General features: G+C 37.9%; 2 protein-coding genes across 4 annotated transcripts in view; both read left to right on the forward strand.

Annotated features, from left to right (window-relative positions):
• The first annotated feature begins 6,447 nt into the window (after window positions 1–6,447).
• Window positions 6,448–20,167, forward strand: part of LOC124633565 (guanylate cyclase 32E) — a 133,774-nt gene continuing 120,054 nt past the window's right edge. The window contains exon 1 of the mRNA XM_047168844.1: window positions 6,448–6,946. Coding sequence (XP_047024800.1) covers window positions 6,482–6,946 — 465 coding nt within the window. The 5' untranslated portion in view covers window positions 6,448–6,481. The remainder of the gene's footprint in view (window positions 6,947–20,167) is intronic.
• On the forward strand, window positions 8,161–12,737 carry LOC124633567 (uncharacterized protein K02A2.6-like). Of its 3 annotated transcripts, none has more exons than XM_047168845.1 (2): window positions 8,161–10,632; window positions 12,581–12,737. In XM_047168845.1, exons 1-2 carry the CDS (start codon window positions 8,320–8,322, stop codon window positions 12,683–12,685), a joined length of 2,418 nt encoding a protein of 805 aa, XP_047024801.1. In that variant the 5' UTR covers window positions 8,161–8,319; the 3' UTR covers window positions 12,686–12,737. The 3 variants fall into 3 exon arrangements, with proteins under 3 accessions (XP_047024801.1, XP_047024802.1, XP_047024803.1); XM_047168846.1 differs by having other exon boundaries at window positions 11,561–12,615; XM_047168847.1 differs by having other exon boundaries at window positions 8,161–9,191; window positions 12,581–12,613.

The following is a 20,167-nucleotide window of genomic DNA, read 5'->3' on the forward strand; positions in this document are numbered from 1 at the left end:
ATGAGTATGTTTGTCACTCTAAACTGGTGGAATAGTTTTGATGGTCGAATCATTCTTTCAGTATTCTTATAGGCTGAACTAGATGTTGACTTTATACAGTAGAATCAAAAGTATGCGTGGGTGTTAACTACCGACTAATAAGTAGTCGGAACTAAAATAATTCTATATAAATATTTGATTATTCAATTTAAATATTCAGATGGGAATGACTTCAATCTTTAGTCTATTCATGAATGGTTTAAGCAATCGAATGTGTTCTAACAATGTTGAATATTCAATGGTACATACATATATTATGTAATGTAATAATCAACTTTATTTTTAGACTTTTATTAAGAGCGCTCTGAACACAAATGTTGGTCTTTCTTTATATCTACTCTTGTTGGATTAAAAGCAACTAATCAAGCTAAAATCATAAATATATGTTACGGGTAATGCTAGAAGGTGGAGTAAACCTAGGTTTACCCGGGTTGAATTAGTATTACCCCATTATTTGGTGATATATTTTCAATATCAATCAGTTTATCATGACACACAGAAAACTGTTTCCTTGAGAACATTTCCTCAATGGTACCACGTTCGTCCTAGAATTACGCCACGGGCTCGAAAATTAAGCAACACCTAACATTACCCAGTCAGAGTTAGGTAGACCTAGGTGAGCATGGGTAAACCCCCAATTAAAATTTATTTTACTTATAATTGGACTTCACCCAAGAAGCTTGGGTAATACTAATTCAACCCGGGTAAGCCTAGGTTTACTCCACCTTCTAGCATTACCCGTAACATATACACGAGATAAAACACAATGTTTGCACACAGTAATCTCTTATTATCCTAGATCTAGAAGAAAATTTGCCAAAAACAAAAATAAACCCATCTTCAGTACTCATCTCTAGCACTCAAATACACAGAACCAGTTACATAAATAGGCGCCACTTGTACGCGATTAGGCAGCGGCGGCCCTAGCGATTGCGAGGCTATGTGCGGCAGGTCTATGCGAGGCCCTTTGTCCTACGTGAAAAGTATGTGTTGCGAGAGTAGGTATTTTTTTTTAACGACGTCAAAAATCATCAAATGACCCCTCCCGCTGTGGGTTAGCAGCGGCGAGGGAGTGTCAGACTCTTACTGACTAAAAACGTGTGTGTCGTGTTCCGTCGTAAGCCTTTCATGTGCCAGGGCCGCGGTATCTCTTTCGAACAACCCGCAGCCCCGGCAGGCTTTCGCCCTACTGGACCCGCTGGGGTTGCTGACATCTCTTTGAGAAGCGCGTGGAACAACGCGCGCCGTCGACACGGGTCTGTCGTCTAAGCAGACAGAGGGACAATGAGCCACCCGAACTCACCGCCCACAGACCCACGCCTACGGTTGCCGGGAGTCATCTCGCGACACCCGGCGCCCGTGGTGTCTACCTGGCCCAGTGCGGCGGCCGGGATGAGAGGTGCGGACTCTCTGGCGTTTCGCCTCCTCCTTCTCGAGCTTGACCGCTTCACAGAAGGAGGCGACGGCATCCCATTCCCTTTCGCCCCGGACCATGGCCTGAACCAGGGCCGGACGCGAGAGGTCGCCGCCGCCTAAAACCTCGACGAGGACCCGGCGGTGCCCTTCCCACGCAGGGCACTCCTGGACTGTGTGGTCCACCGTGTCCTCGGGGCTGTCCGCACAGTGGTGACACCCGGGCGTCTCCTCACGACCGATTCGATGCAGGTACCTCCCGAAACAACCGTGTCCGGTGAGGACCTCCGTCATGCGGTACGTGAGGGCGCCGTGACTCCTCGAGCCACTCCTCAAAAAGGGGACTTACCGCCACTATGGTGGCGTGCCCTGCGAGAGTAGGGCTGGTGTTTTGATTTAGCTAAACGTCATGTTTGAGTAGAAATGCTCAAGTTAAACAAATTAATAAAATTTTATAATATTTAAAGAATCAACGTCGTCAATCGAACGTCGTAAATAAGAAAGTTCATACGGAAACTAGGAGTTATTTTCTTGTTACTAAAAAGACTTAAAAGCGGCACTACCTTCTAGGTTCGGCTAAAAAAGGATGAAAAAACAGAATAAGCGGAAAGTAAAGCACCCGCGAGCGTAGCGAGCGCAAAAATTTTTGAGCTTTGGGTCACTAAAGCACCTAAACTTGTATAACAAACAACAGTGCTAGGTGAAGCAGCGAGCGTAGCGAGCGCGAAAATTTTTGAGTTTTGGGACAAAAGTACTCTAATCAAGTTAGAAGGAAAGGCACTGTCAAGTGAACAGCCGCGAGCGTAGCAAGCGCGAATTTTTTAAAATTGTTTGTTTAAGGACTTTCAAATTAAACTCGGAATTAAGCACAATTAAAAAGAATCCGTGACTGGACCGAGAGCCAGTTGTTTTTGTTACTTTGGTGTTCCAACTTTTTGTTAAATTGAGGGCTCAAAAAGTAAACGCAGAATGAATAAGAAATAAAGAAAAATGCACATTTTTTTTCTTGGACCTTGGATAATTTTTTTATATTAGTGTGGGTTGTAGCGCGAGGCCCCCCCAAGCGCGAGGCCCTGTGCGATGGCACAGTTCGCACACCCCTAGGGCCGCCACTGCGATTAGGAATAAAAAGGGACTATGTTCAATGAGCCGAGTAATTCGCAGAGAGTCGTAAAAAATAATAACACAAACAAATACATAAGCCCGGATAAGATTTTCACGAGCGCCTCTATTTGTCTAGTGCGTAGATCGATTTTGATGTACTAAAAATAAAAGATGTTTATTGCAACGACTATATTATGAAATAGTGACTGTTCCTCGCGTCCCTAGGGAACTATATCAAACACTTAAATCAGTGCAGCATTCTGGCGACAAATTGGGCAGGGTTCCGTAGGGCTGAAATCTATTAGGGCTGTGGGATTTTTAACCGTTAAGTATCTCAATGAAAACATTGAGTTTTCAAACAACAACAAAGAGTTATGTACCTAATATTCCTTAAATTGTGGGAAAGATACTGTACCTTTTTTATACATAGTATCATGTTTAACAACCGTTTGTTTTTTATTATGTGTACAAATCGCGGATGTTTGAAAAGTTTGGGGTTCGTAAGAGTTATCGAGGCCCTAGTACACAAAAGGCTCCAGAAGGAACATGGTGGATTCTAGTAAGTCTGATACTCCCTCAGGCTGCACACACAGTGGAAGTTGTCAAAAAGTGTTCACCTTATTATTAATTTAATTTCCTTATCATGAGAGTTTATTTGGCCCTTCCAAGAATCGCCCGGGGTATCTTCTCACCTTTTCAACAATTTGCCATTTGTACTTGACGCTTGTAAATGAGTTTCTTTGTAAAAAGGTCACACTCACATACACACACTCACACATGTACAAGCATACATTTTCACCCTTTATCAGTGGATAGAAAACACACCGGTCTCAAAAAAAGTATACGTGTAAACTACCTCGTTGTTTTTTTTTTAGAGCTGAGACAGAAAATATATGGATATCAATTATAAAGAATTGCGTTTTCATTCAGATGTAGGTATTTTCATAGATACGGATCTCGACTCGGAATTAGATCGGATAATCAACGCTACTACTTATATTTTAATACCAGGGATGTTGTACCTGTGGGGTTGTGTATGTAGATTATGCAGTATAGAGAGGGCCCGGGTTGTGCCTCAATAGCTGTCGAACTAATCGATGGAGCTAAGAGGTCGTACAAGCTATAGCTGCGGTGTATTGGAGGTAATATGTTAATATACAGTACATCAAGGGTTCATTAAGTTATTAACGACTAGCTGAATCCCGCGGTGGGAACTACTTTCCAGACCTTTTTTTTTTTTTTTTTTTTTTTTTTGTCGCTGGGCTAAAAATGCTATTACGCATCCCCTTCCCGTCGGGGGACGGGAGAGGGGTATGTGGGACTCCCCGGTAAAATCGTTTCCGGTATACCCACTAAAAAGGCCCAGCGGCACTCCGACCTCGCCTGAGTGGAGGGGGTCTGGGAATCTATGGCGTCCAGTCCCCCACCGGCGATAACTACTTTCCAGACCTGAGTAAAGTATAACCGACATCACCCCGGGATAGTGTTGCTTTGCAACACTGAAAAAAGTTTTCTGTCGGTTCAGTAGTTTCGATGCCTTAACACACTAAAAAAATAGTTTAAATAAATAAATAAATCTTTATTCTCAAGCAATACGACTCAAAAAGTGTTAGTAACAGTGTTCCTTATCCTATGTTAGTATTCCTATTCTAAGTACTAACCTATACATATACATATGATATGTGAATCACCACCGCACATCTATCACCGAAGTGGACAGCTTGCAGCAGCGATTCACATATAAACAATCGAGCCTGCTCGTCACACATCTCAGAATAAGGTTGAAGTAAAAGTCTTCGCAGTGACGATAAACAAAATATAATTAGATTTTATTCTTCAAATGGAGAAGTCATCAAAGTAGCAAAGAAAACTTTAACCGGTTTCCAATAAAAGAGGTGTTACTGCAATTCCATTGGTTTCGTCAGAAATGTGTGATGAAGTTAAATAAAACAAACTCTACTTAGAAATTGCAGTAGCGCGCAATAAAAATAAGAAACTGAAAATATTTTGCAGAAGTATCATTTTTATCGACATTAAATTACTTCTTGATAGGGACTAACAAATATATAATTGAGAAATTGTTGAAATACAGCATGACATGAAATATGGTCCTGAAATGCTGAATTTTGTGAAGATTGTAAATGACTGATTCTTCAAACCTTACGAAAGCATATGTATTTGTTATTAAGCAGGTACTTCATGTCGCTACGTATGTAATTTTTAATTCAGCATAGTATTGCAACCCAAATATTGGGGTTTTCGAAATTAAAAAAGCATTTCTAAGGGCCTATGCACACCGCGTTTTTTAAACGTGCCGTCGACGCGCGTTTGTAGCGATACAGACGCGATACGCATTCAAGTCAGGAGTCTGCTATAATATAATTTTTTAAGTCTAAACAGTGCTCAATTTTTTTAATAAACGCTCAGTTGCATCTGATAAGACTGGAAGACGACCCCAACACAGGTGGGAAAAGGCTAGGCAGATGAGTTATTGAAACTTCTGCCCTTTATCTCTCTTGTGCTACTCTGTACAAGGTCTAGGGCACGTTTCTAAGAAAAATACTCTCGGGGAAAATACTGCAAACGAATAAATAAACAAGCAATCTATCTTTGAAAAAAAAAACACCCAGCTCTAGTAGTTGGTTGATACTAGATACACTTGCGAGCAAAAAGTACTACTCAGAAAATTATGTATTATGATCGTAGAGAACGAAATTCCTTAACGGAAAATGTCTTAAGAAAGTAGCGCGCCAAAATGCGGGTGAGCGGGGGACGAGGAACGTTACTGTCTTCGCCTTTTTACACCCTCTCCGGATCTCGCCCATTTTTTGTAATACCAAAAATCGTAGACAGATATCTCAAAGAACCCGAATACCACGTTAGTTCATCCGTAACTAATCATGTCGTTTAAGTCATGCCCGCGGTACATTTGACCTAGTTCAAGGCGCTTGACCTATCTGCATTTTGGCATCTCTGCTCATCTTTCCTTACTCCGTGATTATGATACACCGGCGAGCAAAAAAAAAGTCTCAGAAAATATTTATGATAGGTACTTGAAAAAACATAAGAAATACACTTGGAGAAATTAAATTGGGTCATTATTAGCTACTTATTACAATTGATCAGCTTACGTACTTAACGAAAGTCGATCAAATTTGTTTGTTTTTGCAGGAACAGGCTATTTGTTTATCATCATTATTGTGATTGTTTTGTGAAATGACCTGTTAAAGTACTTATTATTTTTTATTTACATTCAATTTGATTTAACCCAAGATAAACCGGAAGAAAAGAAATATAATTAAAATCAATTACTACATATTCAGGAGTTATGTTTCATAACCTTCAAAATCTTAACTGACATAAATGCGAATTTCGGTGATTTGAAGGTAAATCTACTGAATCGATCTAAATGTTTGGTACACATGTTGTAGACCTAAAAAGTAGAGTAAGATGGAGTTCAGGACTCGGGTGAAACCGCGGTTAACAACTAGTAAATATATGTCCCATAACACATATTTAGTCTGTTGAAGAATAATAATAATAGAATTCCAGGAACGAATATGAATGGAATTATTTTCATGTTATTTGCTTGTAAATATTAAGACTGTTACAATCAAGATATTTTCGTCAGTGAAGGCCAGCCTGCATAATTACTCAATCACAAATGATAAATACTGCTATTACCAAAAGAGACGTGGAAAAAAAAATATCAGTATCTGTGTCAGTTTTCTACTGTCTCTTTTGGATGTAGCCACACCTTATGACCCAAAAAAAACTATCCTACATCAGTCCAAAATAATTCACTTTAGAGTACCAGACCCGCTCTTAATCCTATTCTCATAAATATTACTTTTACGACTAACTCAATCTTTCCATCTTCCACAGAAACAACTACAAAAATGGACCAACCCTGAACTCAACCAAGATGGCCCACATTACATACCTCATATTCCTCTTCATCATCGAAATCGGCTTCTCCACTGAAGAAGAAAACATTCAAGACCCAGAACTACAAAATATAGATCTAGAAGATTACATAGAATATAACAAAACAGACATTTACGATGCATACAACATTACAGAAGAAATTGAAAAGACAAATGACAATCGTAAAAAATGTAAAGTGATAAACACAACGACGGAAGATGGAGGTCATATTCCAGAGAATGGGTTAAATTCCATAGATTTAGACAATATACATTCCAGTTTGACTTCTAACTTGATTAAGGAGAATTTGTCAGTGGATACTATGGAGCTGGAAGGAGTGAATTTGTTCGATATAGTGAACAGTGATTGTGGGGGTGCTAAAGTGTGCCCCAATGTGAGTGGGAACTGGACGAATGAAAAGACTATTACTGTTGGATTTCTTGGCGCTTATGGCAGGAGTCAGGTGAGTTTTACTGTTATTTTTGTCTGTGTATGTCTTATACAGAAATAGTATTAGAAATACGTTTCATTGCTAGCTGTATTCTTAATAGCCTCTTTTAAAAACTTTTTCATTTCATAACCCAAATGATCACAGGTCTTCTTTATATAGGCAAAGAAAATTACATACAGTTTTTATGTTATGTTATATGTTATGAGTTCCGTTTTGAAAGTGAGTGTGCATTAAGTTTCTTCAATAATAATTCTTTATCATTTTTCCATACAAAACAACTGATCAGTATCCTTCGTCACATTACTTGAGAAAATTGAGTAGTCAAATTATATAAACAAAGAGTATCTCTTACACCTTTAATTTATTTTTTTATATATTTTGTGTGCTGTTTGATAGTTGCGTAATATGACCTTTTTATTTGATGAGTAATAGACTAGGTAGGTACATAGGTTTAATAGAATCAAGTCCATTTCTTTTTTAAGATACAAACATCGTTAATACCAAATGTGTCTGAGACTTTTTGCGGACAATAAGATACATTTTTATAGACCGGTACTTTGGTCCGAAATGATTTCTCGTGAAACTAGTAACTACATAGTTACGACAGTGGTTCTTTATAAAAAGGATTTTGTTATTTTTATATTGTACATCATTCTGAGGGTCAGATGTCATTACTGTCTAAAATAATGGGCCATTACTAAATACTAAAACTTTTAACAAAAAACTTCGACATTTTAGAGCTGTCTTATATAGAGAGAGGTTTTGATATTTATTGAGCTTTGAAATCTATTTTTATGTACTTATTTCTTTGTTCAGTACCAGGCATTCTACCAGCTTTTTACCCGAAGAATGTAGCTCTCCAATAGTAATTTTTCAAATCGGTAGTTTCGGAGCATTTAGGGTACAACAAAAAAGTTTTTTCTCTTTATTATATTAGTATAGATGGTATTCAGTTAACTTTTAAATGTGGTAAATTGAGGGTTGGAGATTGTGCCCTTTATAGAAAAAGTACACGTCCCAGTAACTTATTCGCTAACTATGAGGAAACATTTGATGGTTGGTTCTTTAATAATATTTTTTTCATCCTATACCAACATTATATATTTTACTTCAATCAAAAAATATTATTAACTCATTCAATCTCAGTATTTTTTTTTGTAGTAAAAAATTGAGTGCTATTATTTTTTCACAATACCTAGTCCTGATGATGTGTATGTACATCTCGCTCACTCATGTGTAGCACCGCATTGTGTGAAGGTGTCATTGCGCACGGCAGTATTAAACTAGTATCCATCGAAACCCCACGTCTTCTTATTTCTGCACCATTTACCCACAAACATATCATTGGCGACGAGGACGATTTTACCCACATACAAAAATAAAAAATGGCGAAGTCATTTTTGGGTAATTTATCGACGTTTGATTATAAATCCGGCGAGTGGTCTATTTTCAAAGGGCGGTTGACCCAATTTTTGAAGGTTAACGAAGTCAAGGAAGAGAATAAAAGTGCAATCTTGATTACACATTTATCCGATGACTCATATCGTTTGGTGCGTAATTTGGCTTATCCGGTCGAGTTGGAGGCGCTGGACTATAAGAAGCTGGTGGAACTGCTTGATACTCACTTCAAACAGAAGCAATGTTCATTTTCGGACAAGGCCAAATTTTATGGAGCTAAGAGGAGCTCAGGCGAGTCATTGGGCGATTGGGCTGCACGACTGCGAGGATTGGCGAGCTACTGTAACTTCGGATCCGCTTTGGACACAAACCTGACGGATCGTTTTGTCCTGGGCTTAGGAGCGGGGCCCGAGCGTGATAAGCTATTTGAGCAGAATGCTTCCACGTTGGAATTTAACAAAGCGTTGGAGATAGCTGAGCGAGCGGAATGCGCTAGAGAAGCCAGGAAGGTGTTGTCCACAGATGACACTGCCATAAAAGAAGAACCGGTGAACAAAATATACAAGGGCGGTTCACGTCGCGGCGGCGGTGGCAGCGGCGCAGGCGGCGCTCGTGCGGGGACACGAGATGCAAGTCGTGAGGCTGGCCGTTGTTCTATATGCGGTTTAAAAGGTCACGATAAGGATGTGTGTCGTTACAAAAATTATAAGTGTCAAAAATGTGGAAAAGAAGGGCATTTAAAGAAAGTGTGTAATAAAAAAAACCAAACCAACCGTGTTCGCGTCAATAATATCGGAAGCGATGATAGTGATAGTGAAACAGACGGTAGCTGTAAGGAATGCCATAATTTTAACATAAGGTATGTAACAGACAAACCGTTGTGTTTAGACATTAAAGTAGGTGATAAAAATGTAACCATGGAGTTAGATTCTGGGTCTGGAGTTTCTGTCATATCAAATAGAATGTACTCAGAACTGTTTGCACATTATAACTTAACTGACTGTACGATTAAAATGTGTTTATATAACGGACATAAAATCTCGCCGTTGGGGTATTTCCAGCCTATTGTCGAATATAAAGCACAAAGGAAAGAAATTAAGATATTTGTAGTAGACTCGAATGGCCCTCCCCTACTCGGGCGCGATTTCATGTCCACTTTCGGTTTAATTTTAACAAATGTTTATAAAATAAGTCAGGATCACGATGTTAATGCATTATTGGAACAGTTTCCTAGCTTATGGAAAGATGAACTTGGTTGTTTTAATAAATTTAAAGTGCACCTACGATTAAAGGAAAATTCAGTACCAAAATTCTTTAAGGCCCGACCAATACCGTTTGCCTTAAAAGACAAGGTAGAATTAGAATTAGATAGATTAGTCAGTTTGGGCATACTAGTTCCGGTAAGTAATTCACGTTATGCAACACCCATAGTACCGGTTTTAAAGGATAATAACACGGTTAAGATAGCAGGTGATTTTTCAGTCACACTTAATAAGGACCTTATAATAGATAAGTACCCGCTACCAAGGATTGAAGAAGTGTTTGCTAAGCTTGGTGGGGGAGAACATTATTCGAAAATAGATTTAAAAAATGCATATAATCAATTTTGTCTCTCGGAAGATTCTCAGGAGTTGACTACTATTAACACACCAAAAGGATTATTTAAATATACACGTCTAGTTTACGGTCTTGCGAATGCTCCTGCCCTGTTCCAAAAAGCAATGGAAGTTTTATTGTTGGGTATCGAAGGAGTTAGTATATGGTTAGACGATATTTGTTTGACTGCGCCAACAAAAGCACTTCATATAAAGAGATTAGCACAGGTTCTAAGCAGGTTAAATGAAGCGGGGTTGCGCCTTCAGAAAGACAAATGCGAGTTTTTTAAGGATAATGTAACGTACTTAGGTTACATTATCGATAAGAACGGATTACGTACTAACCGCGATAAAGTTAAGGCAATATTAAATGCGCCGGAACCGACAAATATTACGGAAGTAAAGAGGTTCCTAGGAGTAGTCAACTACTACAGGGTTTTTATTCCTAATGCATCGAGCATTATGAGCCCGCTCCACGAGTTGCTGCGCAGTGGCGCGCGGTGGGAGTGGGGAGCGCGCCAGCGCCGCGCGGTGCGTCGCGTGTGCGCTGAGCTCGCCTCTGAGCGCGTGCTGGCGCATTTCGAGCCGAGCGCGCAGCTAGTGCTATCAGTAGATGCCGGGCCGCATGGACTCGGGGCTGTCCTATCTCAACGGGGCAGCGATGGCGGCGAGCGACCATTAGCGTACGCCTCGCGGTCGCTTTCGGTAAGCGAACGCAATTATAGTCAAATACAAAAAGAAGCGACAGCGATCATTTTTGGTGTCAAACACTTCCATCAATACCTTTACGGAAGAAGCGAGCCATTTATTCTTAAGACCGACCACCGGCCCCTGGTATCAATATTTAATAATAAAACGGGTATATCGATAACTACAGCATTACGGTTACAAAGATACGCTATTATACTTTCTGCATACAACTATACAGTTCAGTATATATCAAGTGATAATAACTTAGTCGCTGATTATTTTTCCCGTGCACCTGTGGCGGATACTGCGTGCAAGGGAGATAGCGAATATGACGCATATTTGTCACTGAATTTCTTAGACGTGACCGACCCAGCTGTTTTGTTAATGGATTTAAAGAAGGCAACTTGTAGTGATAAAATTATTCAAACCGTCATTAAATATACAAATGTAGGTTGGCCTCGTAAGATTGTTTGCGAGTCTATTCGTCCCTTCTTTTTATGTCGTAATGATTTGCAATACGAAAATGGTATTTTAATGCGGGGTCATAAGGTGGTAATTCCAGTGGCACTGCGAGAAAGAATGTTGCGCGAACTGCACAGCACGCATTTAGGCATAGTAAAAATGAAATGTAATGCGCGTAGTAGGATGTGGTGGCCCGGTATAGACGAGGATATTGAGAGGTGTATCGGCGCATGCGACGTTTGCGCGAGCGTGCGGCCTGCGCCGCCGCGAGCTGCGCCCGCGCCGTGGCCGAGTCCAGCCGCGCCGTGGGAACGCATCCACATTGACTATCTGTCTATACGTCAACAGACGTATCTAGTAGTGATTGACGCATATTCTAAATGGTTAGAATGTATTAACATGCAAAATGATACTACTAGCCAATCTTTGATAAGAAAACTGAAACAATGTTTTTCTGTGTTTGGTTTACCTTGTACTTTAGTTTCAGATAACGATCCCAAGATAAATTCAAAGGAATTTAATTTGTTCTGTTCCAATAATGGCATTAAATACATGACGACTCCAATTTACCATCCATGTAGCAACGGTCAAGCGGAAAACTCAGTAAGAACATGTAAAAAGATGTTGAAAATAATATTAAGTGAAAACTCTGCACAACATGTGTTACGTGAAAAATTGATAGGCTATTTATTTGAATATAGGAATACAGAGCACTGCACTACTGGACACTCGCCCGCAGAATTAATGTTTGGTCGGAAGCTGAGATCACGGCTTGATTTAATACTTCCAAAAGAAAATGAATCGCATAAAAAAATGTCGAAGGAGAATGAATGTAGTAGCAGAGCCTTTGTGATTGGTGACAGGGTATGGGTCCGGTGGTACAGTGGTAGAAAAGAAGCTTGGAAATTAGGAGTAATAAGTAAAGTGATAGGGAAAAGAATGTATGAAGTGGTGGTTGATGATCAAAGTGTATCTTGTATTAGGCATCTTGATCAGCTTTTAGAGTGTAAAAATAAAGGTATAGCAAGATCAATTGATTGTGATGAACCGATGCCTTCAGGGGTTCCACCCGTTCCTAGTTCACCGACTTCAACAATTCAGTTTAGTCCAACAACATCCGAATTAATTAGTGAGTCGGATTCAGTTAGCACAACAGGTGTAGATTCAGAGGAACCGGTGGAAGAAGAAACGGTGGCAGCGCCAGTTACTATTACTAGCGTGGAAGGTTCTAGCAATGCTGCTGGAAGCAGTAGTAGTGGTAGCGATGTAATTTGTACTGAAGCTCGAGAAGGTGTACGCCAATCTGTCAGTTGTATGCCAGACGCCCAGGCTCCTCAAGCCTCGGCCAGGCCACAGGATTCATCTCCGCAATTATCACGTGCACGTTCTCAGCGAGTTAGGAAGAAGGTAGATTACTCAGTATTTTATAAGTAGATTATAAGTTAATTATAAGTTTATGTTATTAATTGATAAATTGTAATACTAAGTATTCTGTCTACAGATTTCAAAATTAGTGTGGAGGAATGATGTGTATGTACATCTCGCTCACTCATGTGTAGCACCGCATTGTGTGAAGGTGTCATTGCGCACGGCAGTATTAAACTAGTATCCATCGAAACCCCACGTCTTCTTATTTCTGCACCATTTACCCACAAACATATCACCTGACCTTTGGAAAGATTTCAATGTCACCGAGTAAAAAATATAACAGAGAGAATATTTTTCCATTCCTCCTTATTTCACGAACCCCGTTTTTTCACTTCCTTCATTTTATCGTACTTCCTTAAATAATAGACTTCCATTTTTCTCAGAATCGCTCATAGAATTTACGCTCAAAACTCAAGACCCTATTCGGGCGGATATCTGAATTTCTGTAAGATATCCATGTGCGTAGGTATCAATCAACGCGAATGATTTATAGGATAAAGGTATAGAACACGGAGGAAGGAAAGATAGCAGAGATGCCATGAGGAAGGTAGGTCGAGCAACGTACGGTAGGAGTGTTGATTAGTTACTAGAACTAAGGAGACCTTCGGGTTCTTTGTCAAATTAATGCCAATCTATCAATTGGTTTTAATTGATTGTATAATTTTATTTTGAAAATAATGGGAGGCTCCATAAATGTATAAGGGCAAGTAAAAGTTGAAGCAAGTAACATTCCTCGTCTCTAAAACACCCGATTTTGGCGCGCTAGATTACGTTATGACATCTCCACTAGTCATTTTGTTCTCCATGGTAAAGATAGACTATAACGGCTGGAATGATAAGGGTCTCAAAAGATTGGCAACGTGTGAAAAAGGTGGTATATAGGCGACAAACTGTCGCTTGAATTGGATTAACTTACGCCCTTTTGATACGAGCTGGCTGACAGAATTGTTTGATTAATTGAAAAGGGCTTATGACCCTTTTGGTGTGATAGATAGCTTGCATCCTTTCTATCTCATATGAAAAACAATCTAATGAAAAATATGAAAAAAATCTTCCTCTGTAGGTACTTTGGATAGACTAAAAATAACCAAACAAATGGTTCGGACAGACAATTTTTTACATATTTTTGAGAGCTAAGGTATCGGTCGTCTTTTGAAACTCCACTCAAGCTTGAAGTGCTTAAGGACCCTTGAGTACCTTTTGAGATTATGACAAAAGTCTTCGCTAGTAGACCGTGAAAAATATTGTGACAATTTCATCTTTCATTATTTCACGTGAAAACGGAATCTAAAAAAATACTTTTGGATCTCAAAATAACGGACAATTTTTGAGACTTTTCATGAAAATGTTCTGTTGGCCATGGTCATTAATTTCCACAACGGTCTATAATTAATACTTGATAAACTGAGGGCTTGGATTGGTTAGACAATAAGTCGAGTTTTATAATTATCAGACACTTTATATTCGGAGTCTTAAAGAAGAATATAAGAACGCATTTCTGTCAGAACTTGTCCAATACTTTCCAACTTTTAATTAAATTAAAACAAAGTGTTAGAATTCGCCACGGGTAATTAAAATTAAAAGTGCCTTTCCATTAAAGACAATTTGAAAAAGATTTCAATGAAAAAAATATAAATTACGTGGTAATTTTGTTCTTTGTTTTAAGACAATAAATAAATTTAAGACAATCCATTTTCAGGTATCGGTTTATTTGTATACAAGCTTTTCATCGCGGCATTACCCGGATCCTGCGTGATTTTTTTCTGATAATTAATTTGCAATAAAAGTATGACGAGAATTTGCAAAACAGATCCTTTGGAGACAATTTTTTTACCTGGTTCCGAAAATATTGATCTCCCGGCACGTGAAACCGAGGGGGGCACTAGTTATATATAAACAAGAGCTTGGTAACAAGCCAATATTCTTACTCTATAGTTAAACAAGTTTCATTGTATTTCCTACAGACCGAGTCGATTTCCTTAAAGGAATTGTCAGTTAATTTCCAAGGAAATGAGAAGTTTGCTTTCGATACCTATTGTTAATTTAGTAAGCTTTGTAACTTAGTATTGAATATCAAATATTTATGTGAGAGAAGTACAAATAGATACAGGCTCGATTTATTTATAGGCGTAGGTGTTCGTTGAAATTGCGATACGAAAGCAGTTATCTCGGGACGCGGGTGAAACCGCGGGCGGAAGCTAGGAATATATACTTATGTTAGTCTTCAAGGCAAAAGCATTTTATCTAAGTATAGGCCAATTTAGCCTGAAAATAAAGGTGTATTGATAGGACTCGATTTTTTGTTTTATTTCCAAGAAAATAAATAAATTGGGATGTTTGTTCTCAATGGGTTCACTTGATTTGAAAATTCGTTGAGGAAAAGTCAGTTGCCAGTTTAAGGAAGCAGGGGAAAGGTTTTTCAATTAAGTCGTTTATTACGCAGTCTGAAAACATGACAAAAGAAAATTAGTTTTTTACTTTGAAAGTAACCGTTGTCTTTCAAATTTTTACCAACACGATTTGTTTTCACTGTAAATCCATATCGATCTACAAAAATAAAGTAAGCTGTATGTCAGATGTTGTTGAATTTTTATGACTACAGAAAAGGTTATATAAAAAGAAGTAAAGGTCGGACTGAAAACCTCTGCGTTTTCGGAGTTCGTTAAAAATATTTGCGTTGCACTTTATTTGTGGTCGTTTAAAAATATAACAATACCTAGCACCTTTGAGTCTAGCGCAGAGCAATAAGCTGTTCTTATACGAAAATAGACTTTCTCAGAAAAACATAAATAGCTCTCAGATGTATTGATAATATCTTAGATAGTAGGTAAAAATATACAGCTAGTTATCATCAACTACCTATGCTGGGGTCGGCTTCCAGTCTTACTGGACGCCGCTGAGGTGTTTTACATGTAACGACTGCCTATCTGACCTCCTCAACCCAGTAACCTGGGCAACCCAGTACCCCCAGGTAAGACTAGTTGTCAGGCTTACTGCCTTCGACTTTCTTTTTTTTGACTTCGACTTTGTAACGACTGCCGAAGGTTCAAATGACAGCCGGGACCTACAATTTTTCGTGCCCTCTTAAACACGGCCCAAAATGAAAAAAAAAACATGTTTTTCACCCACTAGGCCACCCCGACTATCCAGCTTATTATTATATTTAAAAAAACATATACAACATGTAACGTAATTAACGCACACCCTCAAACACCCTAATTAGAATATTATGTTATAATCATAATACATACACTGAATTTTTAATTTAACATGTATATGCATTGTTATTTACTAAATTAGTTATACCAATTCTTGGAGAACTTTTTGGTCATACTAATACGCACGCAAATATCGCGCCGCGCGCCGCTCGACTCGACACAAAATAACGAAACTACGGAAAAAGCCGACAATACACGAAGTCTTATTACTTTGAGTTACGGTCTATTTGAATTTGTTTTGACTGTACAGGGTTAATATGACAATAATTTCCGTAGTTTTAATTATTTTTTGGAAAAAAATTACCTCTATTAAAAATGATATAAATCGATTCAGTAAACGATTCTGAACAAACTTATTTCAGGATGTGCGTTAATTAAGTTACATGTTGTATAAATAACGTCATTGACTCAAAGAATGTAGGTCATCGGGTTAAAAGCTTTCATTAATTCCTAGAAAAAGCCTACAATATGTACATAGACGGATGACATCAAGTGTGTCTGTAGGTCATTGCTTCTGCAATCTAGCGTAAATAATGGATCAATTTATCTTTGTTAATAACGTACTCCTAGTTCGTCTTTGCGGATTTTATATTGTGTAGGGAATAACATTAGTTAAGGGTCTAACACTAGGTAACTTAGAAAAGTGGGAGGTCTTAGGTAGTAGAAGCTAAATAGAACCATTCCTGGAAATTAAAACTTTCTGTTTATTTTCGTAGGCTGATGGAAGACTCACAATTAAATATGTCAAAAGCTATAGCTATTTACTCTTCTTTGCATTTGTTTATTCAAATATCATCATATTACAATAGCATCTTACAAAGTCATCATCATCCTCCGAGCCTTTTTCCCAACCATGTTGGGGTCGGCTTCCAGTCTAACCAGATTCAGCTGAGTACCAGTGCTTTACAAGAAGCGACTGCCTATCTGACCTCCTCAACCCAGTTACCCGGGCAACCCGATACCCCTTGGTTTGACTGGCGTCAGACTTACTGGCCTCTGACTACCCGTAACGACTGCCAAGGATGTTAAATGTTCAATCATCTTACAAAGTATTGAGGTAAATTCTGGGCTCGGTAGATGATGTGTATGTCGTATATCGTATACCGTGGAATAGAAACTCATGTAACAATTTCTCTATATATTAAAAACCACTTCTTACACTTTATTGTTTAGTAATATAGGAGGTACTTACCAACTCTTGCGCTTATTATTTCACCAGGCTTTTGTGACGTCATATCATATTACAATGATGAATAATGGCTCACGTCCCCGGAATGCAAAATATAAGCGACGAATATTCTGAGAGCATTTTTCTTCAAGAAAAGAACATTTTCTGACACGAAAATGTGAAATATTAAAAAATAAATTTTAATTAAGATGTTACAGTTTTTTCCGTGCGAAATATAATATGGTGATCATATAATAATTTGTAAGGGAATTAATTATTTTCAGTTTGAAATTAAAATTGAAATTGCAAATCGGTTTTTCTAATCCTTACAGTCTTTTTCAAATCGTGTAGTTCCTAAAATGTGCTAAAGCACTGAAGAGCTGATAGTACTAATTATTAACTGTAGTTATACAATAATATACAATTAAATATACTCTGTAGACAGCTACTTTAATAGTCGTGCAGAAGAGATCTTCATACATGGAATAATTTTTAATGCAATTATGTATGGTATAACGGAATTACGCCCAATTTTCACGGCCTTTTTGATACAAAATCAAGGTTATGACACTGAAAATTACCTTTTAGATGGTGGGGTGTCGTGTTCAGAGATAAGTAAATAAACCGAATACTAATTAATACACTTTTATTTTCTGACTCCAATTAGGTTACATGGGATTTGGTACGGTCACAATATTTAGTAGCGTGCGTTGGTAGTGCGATATACGGGACAACTGGGGAGGCGAACACAATGCAAGTACAGTATGAACAATATTGATGCGTCAACAATTAGTGTAGGTCCCACTACATCATTCCTCCCCTTTTTTTTTAAAAAAAATTTTTGACAAAAGATTTTTTTACAAAAAAAATATTCTTATCCAGTTACTATATAATCCAAGAAGTGCTTACAATGTTCACAAACAATATTATTAAATTACAGTCTCAACAAAAATTTGCTTACAGTATACATTTATACAATAACAACTTTGAAACAAGATGCTTGACGGGTTGTGCGATAAGCGCATGTTTGTCTCAGTACTACTGGCTTTGTACCTAATGGCTTAGTGATTAAAAGATACACCTCTCGTGCCTGAGAGTGCAGGTTCAAACTTATGTTCATTATTACAAAGTAAATATCAAATACAGAGTAAAAAAAAATCTATCTTCAAAAAGGATAAAACTTTCTAAAAAAAAAAAAATCTTAAACCAAGTACAAAATGTTCTTAACCTTTGTGTTATACTCTGTTCTCCTCTCTTGGAGTCATTGTGGCCGGCCGGTACCAACAATACAAACTATACAGAATGTCCTACGATCGAAAAACAAAATATAACACAATACATCCTGTAACTACCTTAAATCTATGTAATACACTACTCATATACGTCTATTACAGTTGCGGAACACTTCTAGAGAGTCCGTCTTGACATTTAATGTGATTACATACATAATAGGTAACATGAAATATACATAATCTATATTATATACGATATACGTTAAGGGTAGTTATCATGCCGGGTTACTCTGCTATACATATTAAAAAATAAAATTACACGCTTGGCCTACTCGTACGAATGACCAAGAGTCTCCAGTAACCGACATGATGACGCCATAAAAAATATACATTCACTACTGTTTAACATTCACTACACATTCACACAAATATAATATCACTTGAGAGAACGAGGGTTTTTGATCAGCATATTATTATCACAGCACAACTTTGGCTGTTGACGGCGGACTCATTGTATGTTGAGGTTGCACAGTTTCGACCTTAATACTAGGTAAGGCTACAGAACTGGCTACCATTTCTTTTCTTAACCATTTTCTCACGCCTCTAATGAATCTTCGTTTCAGTGCGTACGCAAATACCATGATTAACATTATTATAATAACTATCATCACTATGCCAATAATATTTAGCTTATTATGCATGTGGGCCACATTAGATACATTTTCGTTTACAATGACGTTCTCTTTCGTTTGATTAGAGCCCATTTTGCTAATTTAGTCCACTATACTGATGTATCGTCTCAACATAAATGAAATTAAAGATCACGATACCACAATTTGAAACTAATGTCCTAAATAAATCTGCAAAATTGACATTTTAACAATAAAATAATTTATCGGTATTTCAATGGCTTCTTGCTTACTCGACCAGTTCGCGTAGTATAAACTTTACTATCGGGTTCGTCCGTTTGAATTGTTACTTTTTTCGTAACTTTTCGACAAACGGTATCCCTATTACTATTATCAACTACTTTAGATTGCGATTCATCCTCTATTAACATGTACGCTGGTTTCAGACGATCTATAGAAACTTTAACTTGTCGGTCGGGCAACTGAATACAAAATACTTTATTATCTCTACTTATGACGCGATATGGTCCGTCGTAAGGTGGTTGTAACGGTTTCCGTACTGCGTCATTACGGATAAAAATATATTCACAATCATACAAGTCTTTATGCACAAAAATCTTATTTGGTGACTTATTTTTCCTATTAGATGGCTTTAACCCGTCAATTACAGCTTTTAACTTATTTACGAAATTTTCAGAATCGCTAATTTTCAAATCAGTTGTATCATAAAAGTCACCGGGTACTCTAATATTACTGCCATACAACATTTGTGCAGCGGTTACGCCTGTATCTAATTTTATCGTTGTGCGTAACCCCAACATTACAGTTGCCAATTCGTCAACCCAGCATTTATTATTTAAGCGAGCCATTAACGCGGCTTTTAAAGATCTATGCCAACGTTCTACTAAACCATTACATTGAGGATGATACGGAGTTGTACGTGTCTTTATAATTCCCATTAAAATCATTAATTCTTTGAATAAGTTACTTTCGAACTGACGACCCTGGTCACTAGTGAGCTTTATGGGACAACCAAAACGACTAATCCAACCTTCATATAATGTTTTCGCTACGATTTCTGCAGTTATCTCTTTTAGTGGAAATGCCTCTGGCCAACGAGTGAATCTATCGATAATCGTTAAACAATATCTATAACCTTCTGGCGAGGTTGGTAACGGTCCTATAATATCAATATGTATATGCTCAAAACGTTTAGTACTTTTAAAGGACTCTAAATCGGAAACCGTATGTTTTTGAACTTTCGCTCTTTGACATTTTACACATGTTTTAGCCCATTTACCAATATCTCTATTCATTTCAGGCCAAAAATATCTATCTTTTACTAATTTTTTACTTGTCTTAATACCAGGATGACTTAAATTATGAATAGAATCAAAAGCTAAGCGACGAAAT

This window comes from Helicoverpa zea, chromosome 9, assembly GCF_022581195.2.
Source record: "Helicoverpa zea isolate HzStark_Cry1AcR chromosome 9, ilHelZeax1.1, whole genome shotgun sequence".
In the NCBI taxonomy this organism is placed as follows: domain Eukaryota; kingdom Metazoa; phylum Arthropoda; class Insecta; order Lepidoptera; family Noctuidae; genus Helicoverpa; species Helicoverpa zea.